This window comes from Phaenicophaeus curvirostris, chromosome 1 (genome assembly GCF_032191515.1).
Source record: "Phaenicophaeus curvirostris isolate KB17595 chromosome 1, BPBGC_Pcur_1.0, whole genome shotgun sequence".
Taxonomy (NCBI): Eukaryota; Metazoa; Chordata; class Aves; order Cuculiformes; family Cuculidae; genus Phaenicophaeus; species Phaenicophaeus curvirostris.
In genome coordinates, this window is record NC_091392.1 from 50,866,986 (window position 1) to 50,892,172 (window position 25,187).

At 39.4% G+C, this 25,187-nt stretch overlaps 1 protein-coding gene across 11 annotated transcripts in view; it reads left to right on the forward strand.

The window, feature by feature from the left end:
- The window catches only part of NAV3 (neuron navigator 3), a 563,826-nt gene extending 560,375 nt beyond the window's left edge, over window positions 1-3,451 (forward strand). For 6 of the 11 annotated variants that reach the window (XM_069858034.1, XM_069858023.1, XM_069858043.1 and 3 more), the window contains one exon: window positions 719-3,449. In XM_069858034.1, the coding sequence (XP_069714135.1) occupies window positions 719-838 (120 nt within the window). In that variant the 3' untranslated portion in view covers window positions 839-3,449. Of the gene's footprint in view, window positions 1-718 lie in introns of all 11 variants that reach the window. The other 5 variants (XM_069857982.1, XM_069858012.1, XM_069857991.1 and 2 more) reach the window with 3 other exon arrangements.
- Window positions 3,452-25,187: the final 21,736 nt, after the last annotated feature.

The following is a 25,187-nucleotide window of genomic DNA, read 5'->3' on the forward strand; positions in this document are numbered from 1 at the left end:
TGTGCTGGCAGAAGTGAATGTTTTATAAATAAAATCCTAATCATTACATAGAGTGAGGCGACAAGCATCCAAGTAATTTTATGTGGCTTAATGCTGCTTTTTGATGATTTTTCAGATGAGCTTCAGGTTCTAATAATTGCCAAATTATGTGGGGGCTCTCCTCTCCTGGGTAGGAGGATCTGTTGCTGCTTCCCTGCTGAGGTCAGCCCCTCGACAGCAGATGGGACTCATGAAGCAGCTGGCCTTTGTCCACCCCTCTCTTTCTCCCTCCCCATTTCTCTCTAGCAGAGGGGCTATGTTAGTGTGATTATGTTTTCAGTTGCTTTTCCAATGTAGTATGCCTACACCATCCAAAAATTATCTAGAAGCTTGACTGACTCCAAATATGGGCCCACATGCCCAGCTGTGATACGGCTTCCTTCCGCTGCTGGTGTTGCAGCTGCAGCCAGCCTCGCCCTTGAATTAAAGAGAATTATCAGGCAGCTCCATTGTATCCCTCTGGCCCTTTGGACCTTTAAACTTCTATTTAAAGACCAGAAGGCACTGAAAAGGGTACCAGGAGAAGCTGCTGACACCATGCCCTTTCAGAAGTCCTTTTGTATGATCTCAGCTAGATATCAGCACACGTCGTACAGTGAGGGAGCTTAATTAAATTTTAACACGGTCACTGCAGCATTAAGTGAGATGAGATTATGTAAACATTGCTTTCTTCTTTCAGATGAATATGCTAATGAGGCTTCAAGAGGCAGCCAACTATTCGAGCGCACAGAGCTGTGACAGTGATAGCACCAGCCACCATGACGATATTTTGGATTCATCCCTTGAATCAACTCTCTGAACGGAACAAATCTTGGTAGAGGATTATGGTAAAATCTGTTTCCACTAGACCACTGCCAGTATTAAAGCAGCACGGCAAGGTCCCTGAGCGAGATTGGTGTGTTTTAAGTAGGCAGGAGACCTAACTCTGCAAAATCAGGAAGAAAAATTGAAGTGGAAAGCTTGAATTAGTTTAATTTCAAGGCATTTCAATACATGTGGAGCCAAGTGAGACTCCATTTGTCAACTGGAAAGGGCCCTAGACCAAGGGCATCTAAGCAGATTGCACATGTGTTAGCCAAACTGGATTTTTTTTTTCTCTTTTCTGCTTTCTCTCTCTCTCTCTCTCTCTCTCTGTCTGTCTCTCTGTTTTTCTGTAGAAGTTTACAGTGCAACTCCTTTTTTAATTTTTTTCCCTTTATTTTATCCTGAGGCACTGCATGAACCATGCAGTCTTCTAATTCTCTTCTAATCTCTGTTGTGCCACATGGTGCTGGTCACAGGACTGCAGTGGTGTTTGTGTTGCACGCTACTGCCCATTCCAAAAATGAGTCAAAGATGATGCTAGTAACTCAGAAAGCACAAACACTACTGTGCAATCACCAGAAAACATGACTGTGATATGCTGGATAAGTGCCAATTTAATTCTAACTGCCATGGTCACGGTGATGCGCTCCATCAAGTTTTTAGTACACAACTCTCAGATTTTATAAAGTTGTTTTTACCACAAAGGTCTTTTTTAACCACCTGCCCACTCCTTAAAAACAGTTTTGTACCAATTATTAACCAACACTGATTAAAGGCTTTTTAGGGCTTCATTGTTTGAGCCTTTTCAGTGAAAGAAGGATCATTTCTTATGGTGCTGTCTCACTGCCTTAAAACAGATTTCTAGAACAGTTTTACAGTTGGTTTAATTCCTAAACCATTGGTAATTTACACTGTTTTTTTCTTCATTTACTAATGAGAAAACGTCAGTTAACACAGTAGCCTCATATCTGTATATCATGATTTTATAAAGTAATGGATAGGAGAAAGAACAGTTGCTATATAATATTTTTATCTTGTGAATAGATTGCTCTGCCTACCCTCAGAAATACACAAGGAACTCAAACCCACTTCCACTGCCACCTAAATGCTGAGAAAATCAGCTCAAACCCATTTGGTCCCACAGAATGGAGTTTTTGGAGGACGGATGTTTTGAATTCTTTTCCAGCAGAGCTGGATGCACTTGATGCAGCATGAGCACAAATATATGTTTAGGTTTTTTTTTTCTTTTTTTCTAGTTTTAGCATGTTGTTTTGATTGCTATTGTTGTACATGAAGAATTCAGCATAAAAGAACACTGAAGCAGTGATGTCCACTGTGGAAGAGGAAAAGTTTATACTGTAAGAGTGGGTTGGTTTTGCACAGTCTGCTGGGTGGGTATTGTAAATATTGAAAAAAAAAAGAAAACAAGAAAAAAAAAAGAAGAAAAAAGCCTTGCACAAATCAAATCAAAAACAAACAAACAAATTGTATTTTATTCTGTTGGTGTTAAGAGATGTTTCACTTGCTGAGATTTCCTGTATGTTGCAAACAAATACAGAATGCAAACCTTAAAAGCTGTTATTACCTGGTGTGTTTGTCCTGTACTTACAGTTGTTATGACTATGCAGGAGCTATCAATGCTATAATCAGCATGTTTCAATATCTATATGAAGCCAATACATTTGGGGGGGGGGGAAATCTGAGTATGTTTTAAGCATATATGTCACGGCAGGCTACAACTGGATTGCATTTAATCTGCTCAGAATAATCAGAAACACTCTTACCTCAAGAGGAATCTGGTTAAAATAGGTGCATATAAACAAGAACATATCTAAGGGCTTTGGCATTGTGTAGACATGTATTGCACACCTCCATGGATGTTACCTTCAGGATGTGTATTTGGTGCTATTAAATCTTTGTGGCCACCCTGTGGCCACTCGCTGTAAAACAAAAATAAATCAATGCAGTTTCCAAATGGCACTGAGCTGCATCACTGAATCTAGAGGTTCCTATGCGGTGCTATTGCCCTATCAAACTCTAAGTGATTTTATGCATGTAGGATTCAGTCAGACCAACATCATGCCCCCCAAATATGGATCTATTTCTGATGCAAAATGTCAACACATACACCTTGACTGACTCAAAGAACTACAGGAAAGCTGCTCTTTCCTGTACCTGTGCTCTGAGCAAACCTGCAAACCTTTTCCTGCCATATTTAACACACAAACACACGATATCACATATACAAAACTTCCTGCAATACATCTCAGTGAGTCCACCTAGTTTACAACTCAGAAATTGTTTGTGAAACATTTGTCTGTACACATTTTATATTTTGTACATTTTTGATGTAACATATCATGTAAATAGACAGAAACAGTGAAATAAATCATCTGAAAAGTTTTGTAGTCTTTGTAAAGCCCTAATAAGTATTTCGTGTCATCGGACTTAACTGGATGATGTATTTTCTATTGGTTTATTGTTCCTCTAGCTTGTAAACCAGCTTGCGTATATTTTTTTGCAGGTGTGCGCACTGTATCTGTCTAAATTATTACTTTGCCATTAAAGTGGAATTATTTATTGAAAACACAGTCTGGTGTTTTTGCAGTCAGGACCACTTAACAGTTAGATGTAATTTCAAATATAAAAACATAAACAAAATGACAAACTGAAGGATGTAATTTTCAGTATTCGGCAGAACTCTGTGGAAACAAAATTAAGTACTGTTTCTAGTTCTAGTGAGTCAGTATGATTATTTTAATGGCTCTTTACACGGTGGGAACAGGTTGTGCAGTTCAGGAACAACTTTACAATCTCCCTGTTCTCAAGATTATCTTCAAAATACAAGGTTATTGATTTCCATGGTGGTAAACCTGTACAAAAAATAGTGCAGTATTTATGCCTTACTTGCAGACTTGAAGGACTTAGGGCTACCTCCTCCACAGGTAAACATCAATATGTTTTAACAGAATTTTAAAAAAGGAAGTAGAATTATGTTAGTCAACTAGTCACAGACCTTGAGGCTGGAAGTGACCATTATGATTCTGTAAGTTGTAGCACCTCAGCTACATTTCAGCAGCAGGTCTGTAATTTTTTCTGAAATTGTTATATCCTTGGAAACACCTTTAGCCATAATAGTACAGAGTAGAAGACCCAGTACCTCACTGTCAATGTCACTAATTATTCACTGGGTGTCTTTGCCTTTTAAGGGCTTTATTTGCAATTAGATCTTCTATATATCTTTTTTTGTTTAAGAAAAATATACCTAAACTTGTCATTTGTTATGCCTTTTTCTTTACTAAAAAGGCAACCATAGTCAAAAAAACGATCTTTTACATTTAAGTAATAATCTTCCTTACTTTTCTTTTTGATTAGACAAGCAGCTTTCTCATTCTTAGCATTTCATGGTAAGGCATACCTTTCAGATCTCAATGCATTTTTACAGGATGTTCTGGCTACTTTTGATTTATATGAGTCCTTTCTGAAGTGTGGGTATGAGAACTGCACACGGTATTCCTGTGATGATTTTACTTTTGCTATAAACAGAACTAATATCACCTTCCTACTCCCACTTCATATTTTCCCTGCTTAGGCTTCAGGGCTGACATTCTCTCTCTAATTGCATCATCCTACTGCAGGCTCGTGTTCAGTTAATTATCTACCAAGACCCTGACTTCTTTTCATGTCGCATCATTTTGAAAGACTTTATCCAATCCTGTCTGTATAAACTATGCTCTTTGTTCCTTAGAGAAAGGATTGCAAATTCATCTGTATTCAAAGAGCATATTCAAATCAGCTCTCCCTCCCCAATGGTTCGGATCATTCTCTACAACTGGCATCTAATTTACCACTACCATTTTTCCTGACTTCTCAAATCTGCTAACCATTATCTTACTTTGTCTTTGAATTTGAAAGTGAAGGTACTAAGTAATGTTCTGTCAGTAACAAACCCCTTTTGAATTCTGCTATGACCCTCCATGAAGATTTCTGGTTTGCAGCTACATTGTTGAGTCACTTATGTCACAGGTATATTTATATTCCACTTAAATTGGGTATGAATATCAGGATGTTATACAAAACCATGTGTGTGTGCTATTATAGGAAATATATGATGAGTTACGTGGCTTCTCCATCACTGCACATCTCTAAGGGTGGATTAAATTAGTTTCTGTTGAAAATTACATATGTAGACCTGATTTTACACAGGAAGGGGAATAGACTAGATGACTTTAGCGATCTCAATGTGGCTTTCCTATAATTCAGTGCTGCAGTCTTTGCACATTTTCAAGCTGCCATTACTTAAGGGAAAAGATATGAAATTTAATTGTCAAACTTGTTCTGTGTCTACTGTCTTGACATATCTAGTTGTTAGCCTTTGTCTGGAGACCTGCCTGGTGAATATCCATGTTTCCAGTACAGGAACAGGAATGGGAAAGGGATAGCACAGCCTTGGAAAGAAAAGTATTTTTAGCAAAGGACTTGAGATATTGTTCTTGCTTACAAGAACCCATTTTTTATGCTATCATTAAATAGCCATTGTGTTTCCCAGCATGCGCTACTTTTTCTTGATAACTGAATAATGTCACACAAATTAAATGCTACCACTAAGTTTGGCGATGCAACAGCTACAGATGCACTATCATGGGAGAAATGTATTGCTAGGTAGTAATAGCAGTAACAGAAAATAGAATCTGTCATGAAAGATAAATTAACTAAGACCTAGGCCATGTGACCTTGCCTTTTTATACTAAATTGCATTTACTGTTCTTAGTTCAATTGCAACCTTAAACAAACATTGGTAAATAGCAATGATTGAGCACAGTGAACGAAGCAAAGTCCTTTTTTTTAGGAACAAATTCTATAAATAGAATCATGTTTTGCCTTTGTCAGTGTATTTACTTGTTTTGTAAGCAGTTTTTATTAAATCAGATTATATAATTTAGGAAACTAAAAAGTGTCTTAACAATTAAATGCCAAAACTGAAAGAAAAGGCACCTGGTAACTGCTATATAGCAAAATAAAATATTTGCATGGTGACACGTAACCAGCACTAATGATTTTATCATGCCATAAATGGATAGCTCTGAAAGAAGAAAGAAGCAGAAAAACTACATGTTATCTGTATGACTAGACCCCAATGACTTGGTGAACTAAGTCATTTAAACTAGTAAACTCTATTTTAGTACTAATAGTTCAATGCAATTTAAATATGTCCAGCTAATTCCGTGTTCTGCACTCTACAAGTGCAAAGACAAGAGACACAGACTGAGAAAAGACTCCAGTGAGACTGTTAATGCAGGTAAGCTGTCCCATTCATGTAGGCTATATACAATAAAGAGATGGCTTCCGTGCCACAGTCCCTGAGCTACCATAAATAATTAGGTGGCAGAATGAATAATTTAGCTTCATCATTACCACACTCTACATATAACTGTCATGATCTTCAGTACACCCTGTCCCTGCTTATCCAGGTCAAGCTAATGGCACGGTATTGGACTAGCAGTACTGAGTCTGGCTTGTGGGTGGGGAAAGTCATGCTGGAGGCAAAATCTTACATCTTAGCTGAACAAACATGACAGAGCAAATGTAATTTTCATCTAATGGAAATAAGAATTCTAAAAGCTGTGTAAAAAAAAACTTTGTTGCTTTAGTAATAGCTGTAATTAACTTCATTATTACTTAATGACTTTGTATTACTGCTTTTGTAGTTCCAGTGTGTCTCAAATACTTTATAGTTTTCTTGTAAATACAAATTATCTTTCAAAGTGTAAAATTATACTGCTTGTTTGAGAGTTGGTTAATACCTTATTTCAGACTAGCAGCCTGTCTAACAAACTATATCCACACACAGTAAATTTTATCTCTAACTTAAGGGTCTCTGACATTAAAGAACATCTTTAGTCCTACCACGTGTTTCAAGCAAGAGATATTCTTTAATTTCTGTTCTGAATACAGTGTTAAGCTTGTGCAGTGCTTTCTTAATTATAACCTCAGTGCCTGTCTTCAGTGGGTAAGATGGTCAACTAACTGCTGCAATATTCAGCTGAACATTGTTTGTAGCAGCTCCACAGAATATTAAGCTCAAGAATTATAACTGAATTGCAAGCTTAGGCACAGCATTTAGTAGGATGCTGGATTGCCTGTTGTAACATTCTGTGAAGCTGAATAAAATCTTCAGACTACATTGCTAATCAGAACATGAGGAAGCTTCCTCATTTTCTGGAGAAACTGCTAGCAATAAAACCTAAGTGCCTATTTGTAGCTGCAGGACAAGAGAGAGGTTACTCCACCTAGAGGAAGACAGATAAGCGGTAACATATGTTACAGGGCATGCTGGAAGAAATCTTTCATGCTGGAAAAACATCATAGAATCATAGAATAACCAGGTTGGAAGAGACCCACTGGATCATCAAGTCCAACCATTCCTATCAACACTAAACCATGCCACTCAGCACCTCGTCCACCCGTGCCTTAAACACCTCCAGGGAAGGTGAATCAACCACCTCCCTGGGCAGCCTGTTCCAGTGCCCAGTGACCCTTTCTGTGAAAAATTTTTTCCTAATGTCCAGCCTAAATCTCCCCTGGCAGAGCTTGAGACCATTTCCTCTTGCCCTGTCCCCTGTCACTTGGAAGAAGAGGCCAGCAACCTCCTCTCTACAACCTCCTTTCAGGTAGTAATAGAGAGCAATGAGGTCTCCCCTCAGCCTCCTCTTCTCCAGGCTAAACAACCCCAGCTCTCTCAGCCGCTCCTCATAAGGCCTATTTTCCAGCCCCTTCACCAGCTTTGTTGCTCTTCTCTGGACTTGCTCCAGAGCAGCATTTAGCTTACGCTCCCTTGCCGTATATCAGAATCAGATGGGTAACTTTTATAGTTAATTGTAACACCATCTTAGCAGATATTTGTGGGTTTTTCTGAACTATGCAGTAATCAAAACATAAAATACAGGGCTGAAACTCAATATGAACCTTAGAGCCTTGATATTCTCTGGCTAATTACCAGGGACATACTCTGGTGAGCAGAAATTATAGTTATATTCACAGAAAGCTCCACATTTGCTCAAGAATGTGAAGTACTCTTCTTCTTTCTCTAGGGGAGCAGGATAGAAAGAAAAAGGAGTGTCTGGTTCATTTGCATATTCACAAAACGTCGCCTTGCTGCTGATTCTCTGTGCTCAGTTTTGTTAGCAGACCTGCTGAATATCAAACCACAGCTGGTCAAAAAGTTTCCAACTAACAATGCTGTCTTTTGAAGCCAAAATGATATACCAAAGAATATCAGAGTAAATAAACTTTGAACTTACCACAAGTGGAGGATATTTTTGGCCTCATTTCCTGCCAGCTCACCAGGCAGCTACTTCAGAAGTGGGATTAAAAAGTCCACAGCTCTGGTGAAGTTTTGCTTTGGACACATAGCCTGAAGCTTCTTGCTGCAGAGCCAAAGAGGCTTATTGCAGGGCTTCAGCTCTTTGCTCCCCTGGGAGCCCTCAAGGCTCCCACTTCAACCCGAGTGGGTAGGGTTTCCTGGCATCCCTCTGACACTGGGGAAATACCTGTGCTACCTACAACTCCCATAGAGGAACACCTCCTAAAGTTGAAGATGGTCTAAAATCTTCTAGGATGTGTGGAAGGTGTAGGGGACAAGGCAGATGGCTGCTCTGATCTATTCCATACAATTACTTTCTGGAGTAAAAGCAAGGAGATTTGCTTTCTAGTATAATACTTTAGATAAGCTTTTACTGAAAGTGTTCCAAACACACATAGACAAAGCAAACCAAGGAATTTCCTGCAAAGGTAATTTCTATATGAAACCCACTTTTTGGTGTTAACACACGTTCCTTAACAGTTTGTTTAGGCTGCAGTGGCAATGCTAGCTGCAGAGTGGGTTTAGATTTGCTTTGCTGGAGCAGATATTGCAGCTTGCTCTGGGAACTGCCATTCCCAAAGCAGGTAATGCATGTACTCAGAGAGCTCCAGCCACTTGGATTTTAGCCTTTTTTCCCCCCTTCGATCCTTTTTAGATAAGAAAATAGCTCTGTCACAATCACAGGCCTTTTCTCTCCCTCTCAATTTTGCCGTCTACCCTCTCTGCCCTTCTGGCATTTAGCACATCCCTTCTTTCTCTTTTGCCTCTCCTGTACATGTCCCTCTTCTCACTGCTGCTACTATTAACAGTCAGTTTGGCTTCCCTTCTCTCACTGGCACATTTCACTTGTCCATCTCCTCACGCCCCAGAAGGCTGCTTGCTGCTCAGAGCGTGCAAGGGCAGCATCGTGTCCCTTTCTGGCTCTGAAGGCTGAGCATATGCTGTCACAGCTGAGCAGTGTGTGGCAATAGTGATCCAGCCAGCAACATCCACTCCCAGTCACTGCCTGAGCGCTGGCTCTTCTGCCAGCGTTGTGGTGAGATGCATTGCAGCAGCAGGAGAGGACAGCAGGCTCTGGGAAGAAGCACCATACCCTTCTCTTGGCAATATGTTTACAATGAAAAAGGAGAATGACTTGAGAGGTCATTCTCAGTGCTCCTGTCCATTTCCATGTCCCATTCTCTCTACTGATGGAAAGATATTAAGTTAAAAAAACAAACCTTGCACTGTTTTTAGTACTCTGCCAAAACTAAGTAGCTTGTATTATGTAGCCTAGAGGAAGACTCCGTGGGATGTTAGAGGGGAGACACAAGGTCAGCTAGGATACAGGAAAGTGAGAACAGACACTCCAAAACTCTTCTTTAGTTCTCAGACCAAGTCTTTTCAATGGAATTTTATTCTTTTTCTTTATCACCTGCCAGAAGAAAAGAATGATATTGGCACTGCTGATTCTGTGACTGAGATGGGTGCATTTTCACTGTAAAAAATGGTGGCAATTTGATTCAGTTTCAGAAAGTACAAGCAGAAACATCTTATCTTGAAAGTGAGTCAAAGTGTCATTGGCAATTTGGAAAAAAAGGTAGAAATAATCATGTTACTATAGTGATATTTGTTAAGTAGTCATTAGCTCTGGGCAAATACAGAAAACATTTTTCCATAGCTGTCACTAGACTTACAATAATCAGATAATATTACTTAGTACTTGCTTAGTGATTTCGAAGCATCATCTCAAAGTACTTTACAAAGGTCAGTATGAGCATTGTTGTTAAGGAATGAATGGGACAGAAGTCTCATTAACAGCAACAGGGTGCAGATGACAATATAGTACACCTTCACGCATTGGCCTGTGTCTCAAGGTGCTGCTAATGAAGAAAGCCCTAGAACCAATTGACATTCCTATTATGTATCATCCTTTTTGGAGGAGGGGGTGAGTAAGTAATGTGTAATTCAGAATTACACATTCAGAATGTTTTTTTAGCTCTTATTGTGAAGGATACTGCTTTCAATAGGTGAAAAAGCAGATGTTGGGAAAGCATTTTAGACCCACGTAATTGCTGTCAGACAATATGAAAGATCTTGTTGTCTGTGAGAGCATATGTAAATGTATGTTCACATATGCAGAAAGGGAGAGGAAAAACAATCATTGGATTCAGGGATTTTAACAAAGTGGATTTAATAAGGCTGTTGATGTTGCCAAAGTGAATAAGGACCCTGAATTGTATTTTCAGCAGTGACTAAGATTACATGAGTAGACTTCATAATTATTCCTTATGGTCTTTACATTTATGGTAGTTTGTGACAGTTCTCCTCAAAATCTCTGTGCTTAGGGTTAAATGTAACAAAAGTGATCATTTCAGCTTAGAGTCTCAAAAGCATTTATGTCTCTGAATTCCAACTTTCAGCTCTCCCAGTAAGCTGGTAGAGCAGGGATTTCTTGTGTGCCTTTGGGAAGCAGAGAAGATTAATCACCTCATACACTGTGATCTAATGCCATGTCTGCAAATGAGATTTCTAGGCAACTGTTAGGCATATATTTTTGGATCCTGTATTTTTAGTTTGATAACAGCAGTCTTAGATATAACTCATCTATGAACTAATCTAGTCCAGCCAAAACACCCCATTTTATTAGGACACAGTTAGGCAGATGTAGATGTTCTGGCAGCAGCAGCATTAACTCCATTAAACACGCTCAGCCCAGCTTCTCTCAGGAGATGGCAGCAGCAGCGCTCCTGAGATGGCTACAATTATTTCTATTTACTTGGGGGGGCATAAAGTGCAAAGCAATAGTTGGATGGGAAACAACTTCTCCTTCCCCTGAAAAAAATCCTCTCTGCAGTCATTTGGAGTGTTATGCTTAGCAATACAGACCTGGAAGTGTTTCACAAAGTGCAAATGGAGGTTGAAGTGGCGCAGCTAAAGAAATACTAGAGTTAGCTAGACCTTATCTGAACATTTCATAGATAATGCAAAATAAGTGTTTCCTTTTGAGTTAGCTGAACAGAGGCACCTCAAGCAATGCTGTGACAGGGTAGCACCATTGCATGTCACTGCTACCAACTCGCTCACAAACATTCCCTCTATAAATGGAGCAGACAGCTGAAGAAGAAAGGTGAGACCGTTTGTGTTGTGTGGTGAGAAGGATTTCACTCTGCCGTGGGAGATGCAAGGGAGATGAGGAAAGAAAGACCATAGGGATAATAATATAGCAGAAGCAGGCAGGGAGCAGAGAAGGCTATTTTATGTTTTAATCTATATGTTCTAATGCTGTATTAGGAGCATGTGAGCAATTCTGTGTAATGATGAACATCTGTTATAGCCTGTTTGTACTGTAATCCTTTCCCATGGGGAGGAACAGGGGCAGAAGAACATGTAGTTTTCCAAAGACATTTTCATTTGTCTTTCTTTAAATACATGTGCTGCTCTGAGGCTGAAGAGGTCAGAGGTGAGTACAGCAGTACAGCAGTAGCTGAGGAGCTCCACTGCAGTGTGAGGCTTCCTCCGAGGCTTGCATGGGCAGGTGCAGAGGTGTCAAGGACTGTCTTCTCAGACATACAGAATGTTTTTTTTCTAATATAGCTTGCACACAGCTTCCCAAGCATCTTGATTATATCAACGTGCTGAGCTTAGTTCAGCTGGCAGGTAGCAAAAGCACAAACCAACCAAACAAAGAAAATACTAAACAGAGGAGACAATATGCTATGGGTTTTTTCCTCCTCATTTCATCTACCCTGGTAGGAATCCTCCCAGAGAAACAGGTCTTTCTGTACAAATATGGTAACGTCTCAGATCCATAGTCAGTTCCTGCACCCTATTCTGCTGTCTTGCGTAGGTTGTAGGCTGCTTCAAGCCAAGAGGAGAAACTGAACCAACCTTGACACTGTCTGAGTACATCCACCAGAGTTAAAGAATTAACACAAGTGTTCTCATTGTTTCCTTTCACTCATCCAAGGTGGCCAGCACATCTCAAGTGTGGCTACACACTCCTTTTCTGCCTAAGTCTTCCAGAGGGTCGAAAGGGGCAGGTTTTGTCTGGGCTCCCCATACACCAGTGGCCTTGGGTAGGGGAGGGGGCAAAAATATGCCCCCCCAAAAAAAGTAGGGGAGAGATGAAAGGAGCTGCAGCCAAACCACATCTGCTTCAATGCGGAAAAAACTTGAATAGTGTCTAAGTTATATATTAATGCACTTGGGATGCCAAGTGGTTGAATAAGGAAGAAAAACTATGTTCCTTCAGAGAAGGGCTTCTTCCTTTCTTCCCAGTACTCCTTAAAGAGCCAGCTCCTTAGACAGTCAAGGTAGGTGACTTCTGAGAACTTTTGAGGATAAATATATTTTCTAAAATTATTTATTTTAGTCCTGTCTGTAGCAGGCATGACAAGGGCTACACTTGATGCCAGGATGTTTTTGTGACAGCTGAAGAACTGTCATCTAAGGTCATAGTCAGGACTGTGATAGCAATTGTCTGTAGGGCAGAAGGAACAGACGAGCCTACAGAAGCAGAAGTAGCGTGTGGGAAAGGCAGTCCTTGTCTAAAGAACTAAGGGGTGCTTCTGTACAGCCTTTCCCATCACATCCTTCTAATTTCAAATGGTTAACAGTGTGGAGAAGTGAATGGTCTCTGCTTTGTTGTTTCCAGGTGGCACAGCTGGAACCTATCTAGGTGTAGTTCTCTCACTGCAGCTGAGAAACAGAGGTTGTTAATAACAGAAGAAGGTCTTAGAGAAACAATAGTTTATAGAAATATGGAGTACTTACTATTACAGAGATGCTCTCAATTGCCAAAATATTTTGTAGTCTTTTCTATCTTTAGAATTAAAAACTGAGTGAAGATACAATATGATGTTTCCATGTGTCCTCTTCCCAAGTGTTTTGGTAAATTGTAGGATGAGGAAACTGAGCAGATATCACAATGAGGGTAGTGAAACACTGGGACAGCTTAATAAGAAATGCTGTGGGATTTCCATTCTTGGATATGTTCAAAACTTTAAAGAAAAAAACTATGAGCAACCTGCTTCAATTGGTAAGTCAGACTTACTTTGAGCAAGGAGTTGGATGGCGTAACCTTCTGAAGTCAATTCCAACCTCAGTTATTCTGTGATTCTCGGAAACGAGGATCAGAAAAGAAACCAAGAAGCTGAGACTGGACCCATTAAAAGTGCCTTTAATTTAGTAAAATGAAACATTGCAGCTAACTGCAGCCAACTGAAATTCCACTCTAAAGAGAACAAGGAGGGGCATCAGGTCCCGTGTATGCTGTTTTCAATATCTCTTCTCTGCTGTCCAATAAGAACTCCCAGATAATCTTCGTATCTTCTGAGCAAAAGTGTCTGCCTTTTGCTGTAATACACCATCTGCAGCTCAGGCATTCTCTTTTTCTTCACCAAATTTTCAGGGGTTTTTTTGTAAGACATACTAATTGCTCCCCAAAGTCTGAGCTATTGATACTCCTCAGTTATTTAAAGGTATGCGAGATGGATGAGTAAACCTCTAATAAAAATGCTCAGTGTTAAGAATTTACAGTTAAATTTAGTGACTACAATAGATGAGAGCTTGACAGCTTTATAGACTCATGCTGTAGTAATATTCTGTATCTAGGAGGGGTTACTGCATATTTTGATTGTAGTGTCAGGAGGTAGTCCCCTCCAGACTATGGATGTGGTAAAATCTTCAAAGGGTTAAAAAAAAAAAAAAGGAGGTAAAGGACACATAATGGTAAATGAAAAATAAATTAGCAAGTGTAACTAATTCAGCATTTAATAAGCACTTAGAATTATTCATACACTTGCTAAGTTCTCAATTAATTGTAAACACTTGGCCATCTGTGAAAAACCTCTACTTACTTCACAGCGGTGATACAGAAGGCACGTGGATTGTTGGGAGAGCTGAAGAATGGAATAAGTACTTTGCATTCAGCTTGTATGATCATGATTCCAATTCGAAAAGAGTAGTAGAAGAAGAAAATGTTTAACAGCATGTGAGTGGAGGTGAAATAGCCAGGGAATTCTTAGGGAAAAAATGTCAGTAAAAGGGTACAGCATATCATAATCTATGAACAATAACAGAGAACAAGAACATAATGCTTTTTGTTTCCCATTTCTATACTATAAGTGGGAAAGGAGGAAGACAACCAGTCAATTGAACTATGAGTTAACAACCTTGATTTGTTGTTGATAGGCAGGCTGCTTCACACAAACATCTGGGCAAAGGAACTCAGGCACAAGCATCCAAGGTCAGGATAAAGAAATAATAATGCGTCTGAAAATGAAGGAATGTTCGGGTTGCAGAAGGCCACGTACAGTTATTATGAAGTGAACTGCTAAAACACAATAGTCACAGTCCCTACCTAATCAACACCAGCATTAGACATGTAGCAGAGTATTGGTCTCTGTCATTGTATTGCTTCTGACTGAAAATGACTTGCCCATCCATGGCAAGAAAGGGCAAAGCTAGACACAAAAAATGTATTTTTTTTTCTGCTACTCTGGAAAGCTATTTAATTATAGCAGTGCACAGCTCATATACAGCCCCGGAATGCTGCCTGGCAAGGCCTGCATGTGCCTCCACCTGCTGCCCTGGACCATGTGCTCTGTGGGAGAACTCCTGTCTGGAGACTGAGATGGTCTCCTCCCCTCTTAATCAACCCCCCAGCTCGCCAGAAGACAGAGAGATAAAGATGATCAAATATCCTGTTGTTGTGACTTGATACTTCTGCTTTTGTGTCATAGATGATTTAAATGGGGGAAAAAAAATTTAGTCCAAAACCGATAGCACAAAGGCAGCCAGGACTCACACCACCTGTTTTCCTCCTGTGCCTTTGTGTAGTGCTCAGCTGGGTAAGTTTTGGCAGCAGAAATGCACATTCCTTGATACACCAGGTGGTTTTAGCCACAGTCTTCAACTTCATTTAGCTGTTATCACAAAAACTCAGATTGGCTATGACTTTATGCATGTAGTATTACAGCAGTTCACCTTAATTAGACACAGATACTAACTTTGGACTCCCTGTTGTCCTTCTGGATAGCAAGGTCAGCCAAAAGTCTTGTGTCCGTGCTAAGTATGTGTGATTTTATCCTACCACTTTATTCAATGTGGTTGTGAAGACTCGGCGCAAGCAGAACTGACTGCATGCTGACGCTGGCTTGTTGGAAGTTTCACATATAAGTGATAGCAACAAAACTGTGGTGGATATTTACTTGTGCTCATTACAAGCTCATGACTTTAACGAACAATTATCAGTTACTGGAGCTATTCAAGCATTCTGCCCACTGTGCAGAAGAGCTTTCACTTCTCCAAAGCCTCTTTCTCAAAGATGTACTCATCGGCTGTGACTATGCCATGTCTCATCTTGCTTATTGAATAAATTCCCAGGATCTTTTCCAAGAACTGTTTGTTTGGGTTTTTTTTTTCTCACACCCTTAAACCATCTCATGGTTCTTCTCTGACCCACTTTTGGTATATAAGACCTCATCTTGAAGTCTGAGCTTTGGAGCTCGAAAATCTATTTCAGCCAGTGACATCAATGCCACTTTCTAAATCCATAAAATTCAACCTGACCAACATTACCTTGTGTGTGCAACCCTTGTTCACATGTTTTTGAACATGTCTAGTGTCATTCGTGTCACTGTTTATCTGAGGCTGACATCCTCTGGAGGGGTCTGGAGTTATTTTGTTTGCCACATTTATACCTTTCAAAGTTGTGAGAATTTCTCAAGTGGTATAATCTTGCTAAAAACTGCTGTGATCAGTGTTCACACAACTCTAGAAAAATACTTGCATACAGGAATTCTGTGTTTTGTAAATTGCTCCTGTTGAATCCCTGCTGCTTAACAATACCCAAAATTACTGGTGGAGAGAAAGTATTTTATCATTGTATGACATAATTACGGTTATTTGTCATCTTTTTCTACTGCAGATAAATGTACTTCTGTATTCTGCCTTATATATACAATTATTGACAACTCTATCATTTCAGTTAATTCTTAGAGTTTTCTTTGTTCAGCCTCTGCTTTATGAACTCACAATTAACTTGGACTTTCCTGCAATATGCTGCTTCTCCTTTTGACTTCCTTAGTGTTCTTTCGTGCTTTCCTTCTTATTCTTATTTTGCTTCTTATTCAAAATATCAGAAAGGTCTTATCTTGTGAATATGTCTATAAAATATTTATATATACTGGAAGACAAATATTTCTGATTTGTGTATAGATGTACACATACATATACACAAACCAAACACATAAATGTTTTTATATATATTATTTTATTTGCATATTTTTCCACTTTGTCTCTAGTTATTTTCTTCTGTCTGTGTTGTTTTCATCTAAGAAGAGGCGATATAGTTTCTAGTGTTGATTTTAAGTTTCCAGTCATGTTCACATAGTTCTGTCAAATTACTTTTCCCAAATGATTCATTTCATCTACTTTGTTTTCAGTTCCAAGAACACTACTCATTATCAATTATGTTTTTATTCCTCATTCTTTTTACACAAAGCCAACATGAAAAAATCATGATTACAAGTGCACTGTTGATTATGTCCACACAACCAAGTAGATCACAGTGAGGCCTTTCCTCTGATGCCACCACATCACATGTTATTGTGAGTTTCTGACCCTGTGATCCAAACCCTAATAATATGTCAGGATGAGGCCTAATACAAAATTTCTCTGTGTTGGATGAACACATCTGGATTAAGACAGGAACAGATATAGATAGCTTAGTATTGGCAGTGTCATGCAGAACAAAAGTCTTCTTGATAATGCTTTATTTCCTTATGGTTCTAAGTTATCAGTCTATGTGTAAGATGGTATGTATCCTGTTCTCTACTATGATTTTTATATGAACACCAATTATAGCTCTAAGTCCTGGAATAGTTGATTCCTAGGAATCCAAGACAGCCTATTTCCCAGACATGAGAGTAGTAATTTTTGACCCTGCCAAACTTCTGCCCTTCAGCCCACTTAATTTGTCTGAAATTGGATCTATCTAGTAGTTCTAGCAATGCTGGCTATGCAAATGTTCCCATGACTCTTAGTAATACCTGCTAGCTGAAATGTATGCCCTTTAATAAGCAATTCTGATTCTTTTTGTCCATTAATCAGGTCCCTGATCTTTCTCTATTGGCAATCAGAGAAATGGGGTTTTTTTGCTAATATGCTCCTCATTTCTTGATCGATTTTTTTGCAAACCTTATTTTGGCACTCAGTTCCTCTTTTCATTTTTTCCTTATTTTTGTTAAACATCTTCAGATTAGTTTAGCCAGACTGTCCTCTCAGAGGTAAGTTTTCATTACATTGACATACATTCCAGCCAGATCATATAACTCTTTCACCTTGTGGAAGGCTAACGAAATGCACTAACAGAAGAGAGACCATCAATCTTATAGCAATTATCCAGGCAAAAAGCAAGCAGACAAAAAAAAAGAAGAACCAAACAACCCTCCTCCCCCTTTTCAGGTGATAGTGGAAGACAAATTCCAGGATGACTACCTGTCTGTGCTCTTCTTTCAGAATGCTTCTGAGTTTCTCTAAAAACAGTCCATAAAACATGAAGGTGCTATAGTACAGCATCATTAAGCCACTGCCTCCAGTGTATCCTCATTACTGATTTCAAAACCCTGTTGAGTATCAAAGTACAGTACAGGCTTCACTATAATGTAGAGGTACCCATCCAGTCTTAAATGAACTCATTTGGTATTACAGTCTGCAATGGCCCTAGAACTGTAATTCGCTGGAGAAGGAGGAGACAATTAGCCTCCTTTGACTTCTTTACTGCTTGCTTTCCAGCTGCCAAGACTCAAGCAAGCCTGAACTTTTATTTTCTTCTTCTTTTTTTGTATCACTTCCCAAAACTGGTTCTGATACTGCAATACCTCACTGCAGACCTGCCAATAGCTGTACTTAGGGAGTGGTACCTTGTGTCTCTGCCTTGGGGAGATAGCACACCATCTGCTGTCTCCTTGTCCTTTATAGGATGTTCTCTCAATTCTGTTTGAGGGAGAAGGCATCACACCAAACTACATTCAGATCTGGAAACTTGGTTTAAACATTACTTTCTTGAACCAGAAATTAAATCAAGCTATTCTGTGAAATCTTTGCTTTAACTAAACACTGCCAAGTTGATTATTCTTTCTTAAATCATGATTGATTTTTGGAAAGCCGGAAAGTCTGTTGAACTTGACCAGGATCTTAAAAAAAAATTACAAAAAATGAACAAACAACCCCCCCAAACACTAATCCTTCAATCGCAGTTCAAAACAGCCTGAATTGTTTTGAACAGGACTAACTGACTTGTTTGAAGAGTTTGAGGATTTTTGAGGAGGTATTTAAGGAAATATTTGACAATATATAATAAATGTACATGCATTTGTATATAAACCAAGGACCTACCTGGTGGTATGAAAAATCTCTTCTTTTGCTTGTTCTGTTTTTATAATTCATCAGATGCAATATCTAAAACTAGCCAGTGATCATTGTTAGAGGAAAAATTACTGGGTTAAATAATATCACTGAATGTTGATGTAAGACAATAATCTTGACAAGCCATTATAACTCAAAATATTTTTAAGGGGTTTCCAAAAGAGTTGAATAGCAAGCATGTATTAAAACTGATATTTTTTCATTCTCTCAGTCTACTGCAGTAACAAGTGATGGTAACTATGGAAAATAAGTTGATGATATAGACAGCTGGATAGGAGTCATCAGCTAATTTCATGTTGTCATAAATGCTTTTACATTATTTCTAGTATACATGAGTTTATTATTCTGTTCAAACTTGGAATTAATAATTAGATGAAACAGAAAATATTTCTTGATAATGGGGTAAGAATAAATCTTTGAAGACAAGAAAAAAAATGTAAATATGTTTACGAAAGAATGCAACATAGTTAAGCATTTGAATCAGTAGAACTACAAAAAGAACAAGGTGAGGTAAGTAAATAGCAGCTAGGATTTAAACTCCCTATTGCACCTCTTTGTATTGCAAAAGGATGATTGCACTGATGTGGAACAGGTCTGTCCAGGCTTACTAGCTCTGAGGATCCACTACTCATAAAATTTTAATCACCTTTATAACATGCAGCTTTTCAGAGATAAAGAGCCTGGCTGTAAAATTACAAACAGCCGTTGTGGAGTAAAGGCTAAAAATGCAGAAGAGCATCTGGACTATGATGAGCTACAAGAAAATACACGTTCTTACTCCAGAATTAATCAGGAAATGCTGTAAAAATTTTTGCTTTCAATATATCTTAATTGGAGGAAGAGAGGTTGCTCAGGACGCTCATCTTCACAAAACCTGATTCCTGCCAAGTCCTCCTTTGAAGTACAGAGGTGTTTCTATTAAAGCCATTGTCCTATTTTAGTATTCTATACCAGTCTGCTTCAATTATTCATATGTATTCCATATAAATTGTACTTGAAGGACTTGCGTTCTTGAAAACAGAAGCTCTTCAGGATAATTTCTTAGCCCTGTCCTTCATGACGTATGTATATTCATAGTTCTTTAGGTTAATAATTTAGCCCTATCCTTTGTAATATATGCATCTCCATAGCTTTAATTCAGAAGTAAGAGATTAAAAGAACATTTACAGTAGTGGAGACAGTAATGAGGGAAAGGTGATTTTTTTTAGAGAGAGACGTTCCTCAGCAGTGTGGAGGCAATACAGGAAGCAATGTTGAAAAGACAAGACAGAGAAGAAGAACCAGAAGTATGGGATTCTAAGCAGGGACACTGGTGAGGGTAAAGCAGCTGATAAAGCACAGATCTTCGCCAAAGATGCAGATGGGAACAGTCAAATGTCAAGGGAGTACCTGGTCCCACAAAGGACATTCCCACCAGCAGAGAATCTGGAGGGGAGGAGAAGTAACGAAGCTGATGTCTGAGATGATGGCACTTGCCAGAGGTTCTTGATAGAATGAGAAGTCTGTTGGCATACAGTAAGCCTGCATTTGTGCTAGAAAAGGTCAACCAAGGCTTAAACTATTGGATCTGCTATCAATTCATTGCTTCTCTAAGAAGCCTTGCCCCTCTTTTTCTGTCCTGCAGCTTTCAGCATCCTGAAAATATATGTACCGGTCTCCATATAAAGGCATTACATAAAAACCTTTTTTTTTTTTCATGTTCAATCTCCTACAGTGTGCCAGGTGGCATGGAAGGCAGAACAGTTGCACAAAATGCCCTTTTTATATCTGGCAGCATTTAAATCACTCTTTTCATTGAATGTACCCCCATTCCCACTGAAGTCAGTGGATGCTGTTGAGTAAAGGTACCACGATGAGATTAGGCCTTATGCTTTTGAGGCACTGCCCCGTTATAGTCCACACCTCAAATAGCATCTTTCCTTTCAGAAACAAGCAGGGATGGATGGGAGCAAGCTGCTTCCCTGGCTGTTTCCTGTAGCACTATTTTATACCCACCGTCTGCCCACCCATCTGTTCAATCCCTGTTACGAAAACTGAAAACATCCCTGCTTTTTAAATGGGTGAAAAATGCCTCAAAAGTGGAATAGGTGCTGTGCTATCTCCATGAAATGACTGCCATGCTTTTCCAAATTAAATGAGATAAAACCAGGAAAATTTGAAGATTTTTATTTGATGAAGGATGAGGTCTTTTCTGAGCATTTTGTGAAAACAACATATAATGTCCAGGATTTATCATAAAGCCATCAATCAGCTCTGGTGCCACTCAGTCTCCATTTATGGACTCCTAGGCTAATCTTGAAGTATTTAGTGGAGCAAAGCTGCTGGCTGATGCTCCTGGGAGCCTTTTCCTGCGAAGTGAGCTGCAGAGTTCAAACCTGAGTCCACAGAGCATCTATGAATGTTGGGAAGCCATCAGCCCTGGGGACCGCTTCACAGCCAAACTCCATGTGGTGGCATCATCAGCCATCGTGTAGCTCTGTTCCTCCATGGACCTGGCTTTAGCTACAGGTAAAGCTTTGGAACTTGCATCTCGGCCCTGGCTCACGGCTGCCTTGAAGATAGCAGACTGGTCTTCTCTGCCTTATGACAGAGCTTAAAAAGGGCAAAGAGGGAGAGAGAAAGATGCTGCCATGGAGGACCCTTCCTGGACACCCCAGTCTCTGTATAGGCAAGCCCCAGTGGAGAGCATTAGGGCTTGGCAACCAGGGATGGTGTCTGCTTTGCTATATTATCAGGGGCTGCCGGCCTTAAGAGTGGACCACTCCTTGCAACGATTAAGGCCAGTGCCTTAGAAAGGCATCTTCAGAAAAGTCAGCAGACAATGGCAAGGATCCCCTTTTAGTGAGCCTGTGGTCATTCTGTAAGCTAAAAAAGAGAAAAGCTTTCAGGTAAGAAAGAAGGAAAAGGGTTTTCTCCCACAGCCACATAAGGAGGTCCATTAGGAAGCTCCTTGAAATGATGAGGTAAGGCTATTTGGCATTGTGCCATGGTTTGGAGAAACATATCCAGCTGAAAAGGGCCCAGCAATATTCCTTGAGTGGGGAAAGAATTTACTTTCTTTTAGATACAGTCGTAAGGATCACCTTTAAATAATCTGGACTCCTAACTTGAAGTCTTACTGCTGGCTTTGCAAACAGATGGGGAATAACATTTGTAACAACTCCAAAGACAAAACTGTAGCAGGAACTAGGTTTGGCTATGCATGGGGAGTGTCTGTTATGGCCTCTAATTTTTGCTCTTCTGGTAATTAAATCAGTTTATTCATCATCTGCTCAGGAAGGGGAAAAAAATCTTGTGGACCAAAGACCCTCCCCATGACAGGAGGGGACGTTGCTTCTGGGGCCACTTTGGCTTGTGCACAGATGAAGGTGGGTGGAGACAAAGTGTGAAAATGGACCCAGCTGGAAAACAGCCTCTAGAAATCATCTGTTTTGGAGCCATATTTGCCTTGTTATAAAAGTAGTCAAATTCAAGCAATATCTATCTCATACAGCATCTTTATAGAGTTCTCTAGTCTTAGGTGAGGCCTACAACTAGTCATAACCGTTTGTTTTCTTTTAAGAAAAAGAGAGAAAAGGTACTTGCTCTTTGCCAGAATGGGCTAATGCTGAACTTTGTCTTTCCCTGACTTTTTATAAAGCCAAGATAGATCAGCTCACCAGCTGTTTTTCATGCCATGACTAATACCAGCCAGTTTCACTGAAGTCAAGGTTTATGAAAGAGTCTCTTCAAATGTTCACATTTCAAACTTATGGCTTAGGCTGTTATCTAAGGAAAAGGAGTCATACATGAAAATTAATTTTAGATTGTATTGCTGAATGTGGATTCAGATTCCAATAAAAACCAAGTCACCAGGATTTGGGGTACTTTAAATATGAGTTTCAAATCAAACTGCTTTCTCTCTGTTGACAATCTTTTCCACACAGCATCTTGCTGCATTAAAGAACAAGCTTATCATCAAACAATGTGCTGCAACAAAGACACAGTCTTTTCTGCCAGGCTTGTCTTCAATTAGAAAAATAAATATTAGAAACTGCTGAGCCACTGCAGTGAACAGGAGGAGATTTAGACAAGTTTCTAGCTGAGAGAATACTGTCTATGGTAAAATTTGGTTTGGAAGAAGGTTGAATACTACCGCTGGTATAAATGGTGCTAATATGCTCCTTGAAAGATAGCTCCAACAACAGTTACTCTTATTTTGTGCCTTTTGTAGACTACAAATCCCACTCTGCAGTGCTTCATAGTGCTGCAGGGCAGCTTGCAAGATTTGAAGTTGAATGCTGAGAACTGTAGTATGTGCACAATGCAGCTCCCTATTAAAAGTTATTACAAAAAAATGGTTTTCTGCAGGCAAGCTTCAAAATTTCTGATAGTTTTAACCCTCAGTTTGCTTAATATTACAGTCTTCTGATGCTTATTTAAAAAGGACTCTTCTTGTGCAATTTAATCAGAAAATATTTTACAAAAGCAGGAGAAATAATTTAGTGGGTTTTTTTAAATGATGTGAGAACTTTTATTTTTGCAAAATTAATTTCTTGTCAGGGAAGGAAAAGGGATGGTATAAGATAGACTGCTTATAAACTCTGTGTAAAGAGCTTATAGAATACATAGCTCAGTCAAATGCATTTATTATTTTCTAAATTCAAAATATCCCTGCCATTCTTTCCAAGTCTACCAAAAAGAATAACTGGGCAGCAGTGCTTCAAATAATAGAATAGAGAAAAAAGTTGGGGGAGGAGGGGCAGGGTGGGAAATGTGGAATCAGAGCCTGCTTTGCTGTTTCTGATTGGTATGTAGACATTGAAGTCGAAGTATCCTTGGTAAATCTGTGCCAGGAGGCCAGGCTGGTGCATGCCAGCTGAAGCAGGACTCGCACACCACTCCTTGTACTGTCCCTGCTCTTCCTAGATCCATGTAAAACTACTACTTATATCCAAGTCCCACATGGCTTGTGTAATCTACAGATATTGGCACTCAACAGTCATTACAGACCCAGAGGCATGGAGTTTCAGTCCCAGGCTCTGGGGTGCATCATGGGCTAAATGAGATCTTGCACTCCGTGGCTAAGACTATAATTGCCGTTGTCAGCACTGTAAAGCTGCAGCTACCATCCATCTCCAGTAGATATAAATATATGTGGAGAAAATAGTAAAGAGAGTCTTAATGTGCATGGAGAGAGAAAAAAAAATAAATTGGAAGTCTCTTTAAAGAAAGATGTGTATTAAGATAGAAGCATCCGACTCCCACAGCAAATAACAGGTTTTCAAGAGATTTTCTTTTCTTCTGTGTTGGCAGCCACTTTGTTAGATAATTGCTGTGTTCCAGCCAAATGATACTGCTACACAGCTTCTGGAGATTGTCTGGTGCTTATTAGGATAGGGAGTTTGTCCATTTCATAAGGGTTACAGACAAAATAATAGGAAACTTCTAGCATTCTTTCTTTACTGCTATGCATACTATTGGGACTTAGAAATCAGTTTTGCTGGCAACATGTTTATTTTCAGTATCTAGCAAAAGAAGTTGTGCTAGAGATGTAGTTATTTTCTTCTGGAAGAGAAGAGTTAATTAACTTGTCTTTGTTATTAAGAAAGGATTTCTCTATTAAGAGTGCAGGGAAAGGAACAAGAAGTAGTTTTCTTCTAGACTAGGGGACTATGCAAGCAAGCAGGGAACTAAGTGTTTCTTTCTTATTCTCACTGTTGTACTGTTACTTATAAATGTGATGGAGGAGTACAGTCTACCTTCTTTCCCCAGACACTCTGAGTAGTTTTATAGGAAAAGGTGTGGATGAGGACAGGCTATACAGTTTGCCAAGCTGAGACGTGAAATTAAAGAACGACATATCTCATCTCTTTGCAATAGCCTCCTAATAACTTCACAATGCCGTATGTCCTGTAAGACTATTTTAAGCAGCTGGTCCAAATACCAAAGTAAATCATTACCACTTTGCCAGCCGTCTTGTTTAAGTACAAGCAATGCTTAGTTTGTTCAGCAGAATGATTTAAAAGACCACAGGGTGAGGCAGATTTGACACTTTTTGCAATTATGACAAAGGCTAGTACAGTAGCTCATTATCCTGACAGGATGCTGTGGGTGCCAAGGTTTATAAGGCTCCTGATCCATTCCTGAAAGTGCATTAGGGCAGCATTTCCTTCACTGCACCAGTGCACTGGAACCACAGTCTGGATTTAGCAGGTTGGAGTATACCTGAGACTTTTGTGCTCTTGACTCAGGGTCAAATCTTGAGTCTTCACATAATGTATGGCAGTGTGATCTCCCCTAGACTGGTTACATAAGGTCACCTGAGAACCCTTTTTATAAAATGATGGTAGATCAGGTCAGATGGTTTTTTGTAGGAGATTTGTAGACTAAAGAGTTAGGGATTTAGTAGGGCAAAGGTTCTCACCTTCATCTTTGCTTATACTTTTTTTGAAAATAGAGAATTTTCTTTATCCTAATGTAGAAAACCAGACAAAGCAACATTCTTCCAATGATAGGTCATTAAGGTTCCAGTACCCAATGTTAAGCTAGCTACAATTGGCTCCTTTTATAGAAATAGCTTTTCTAG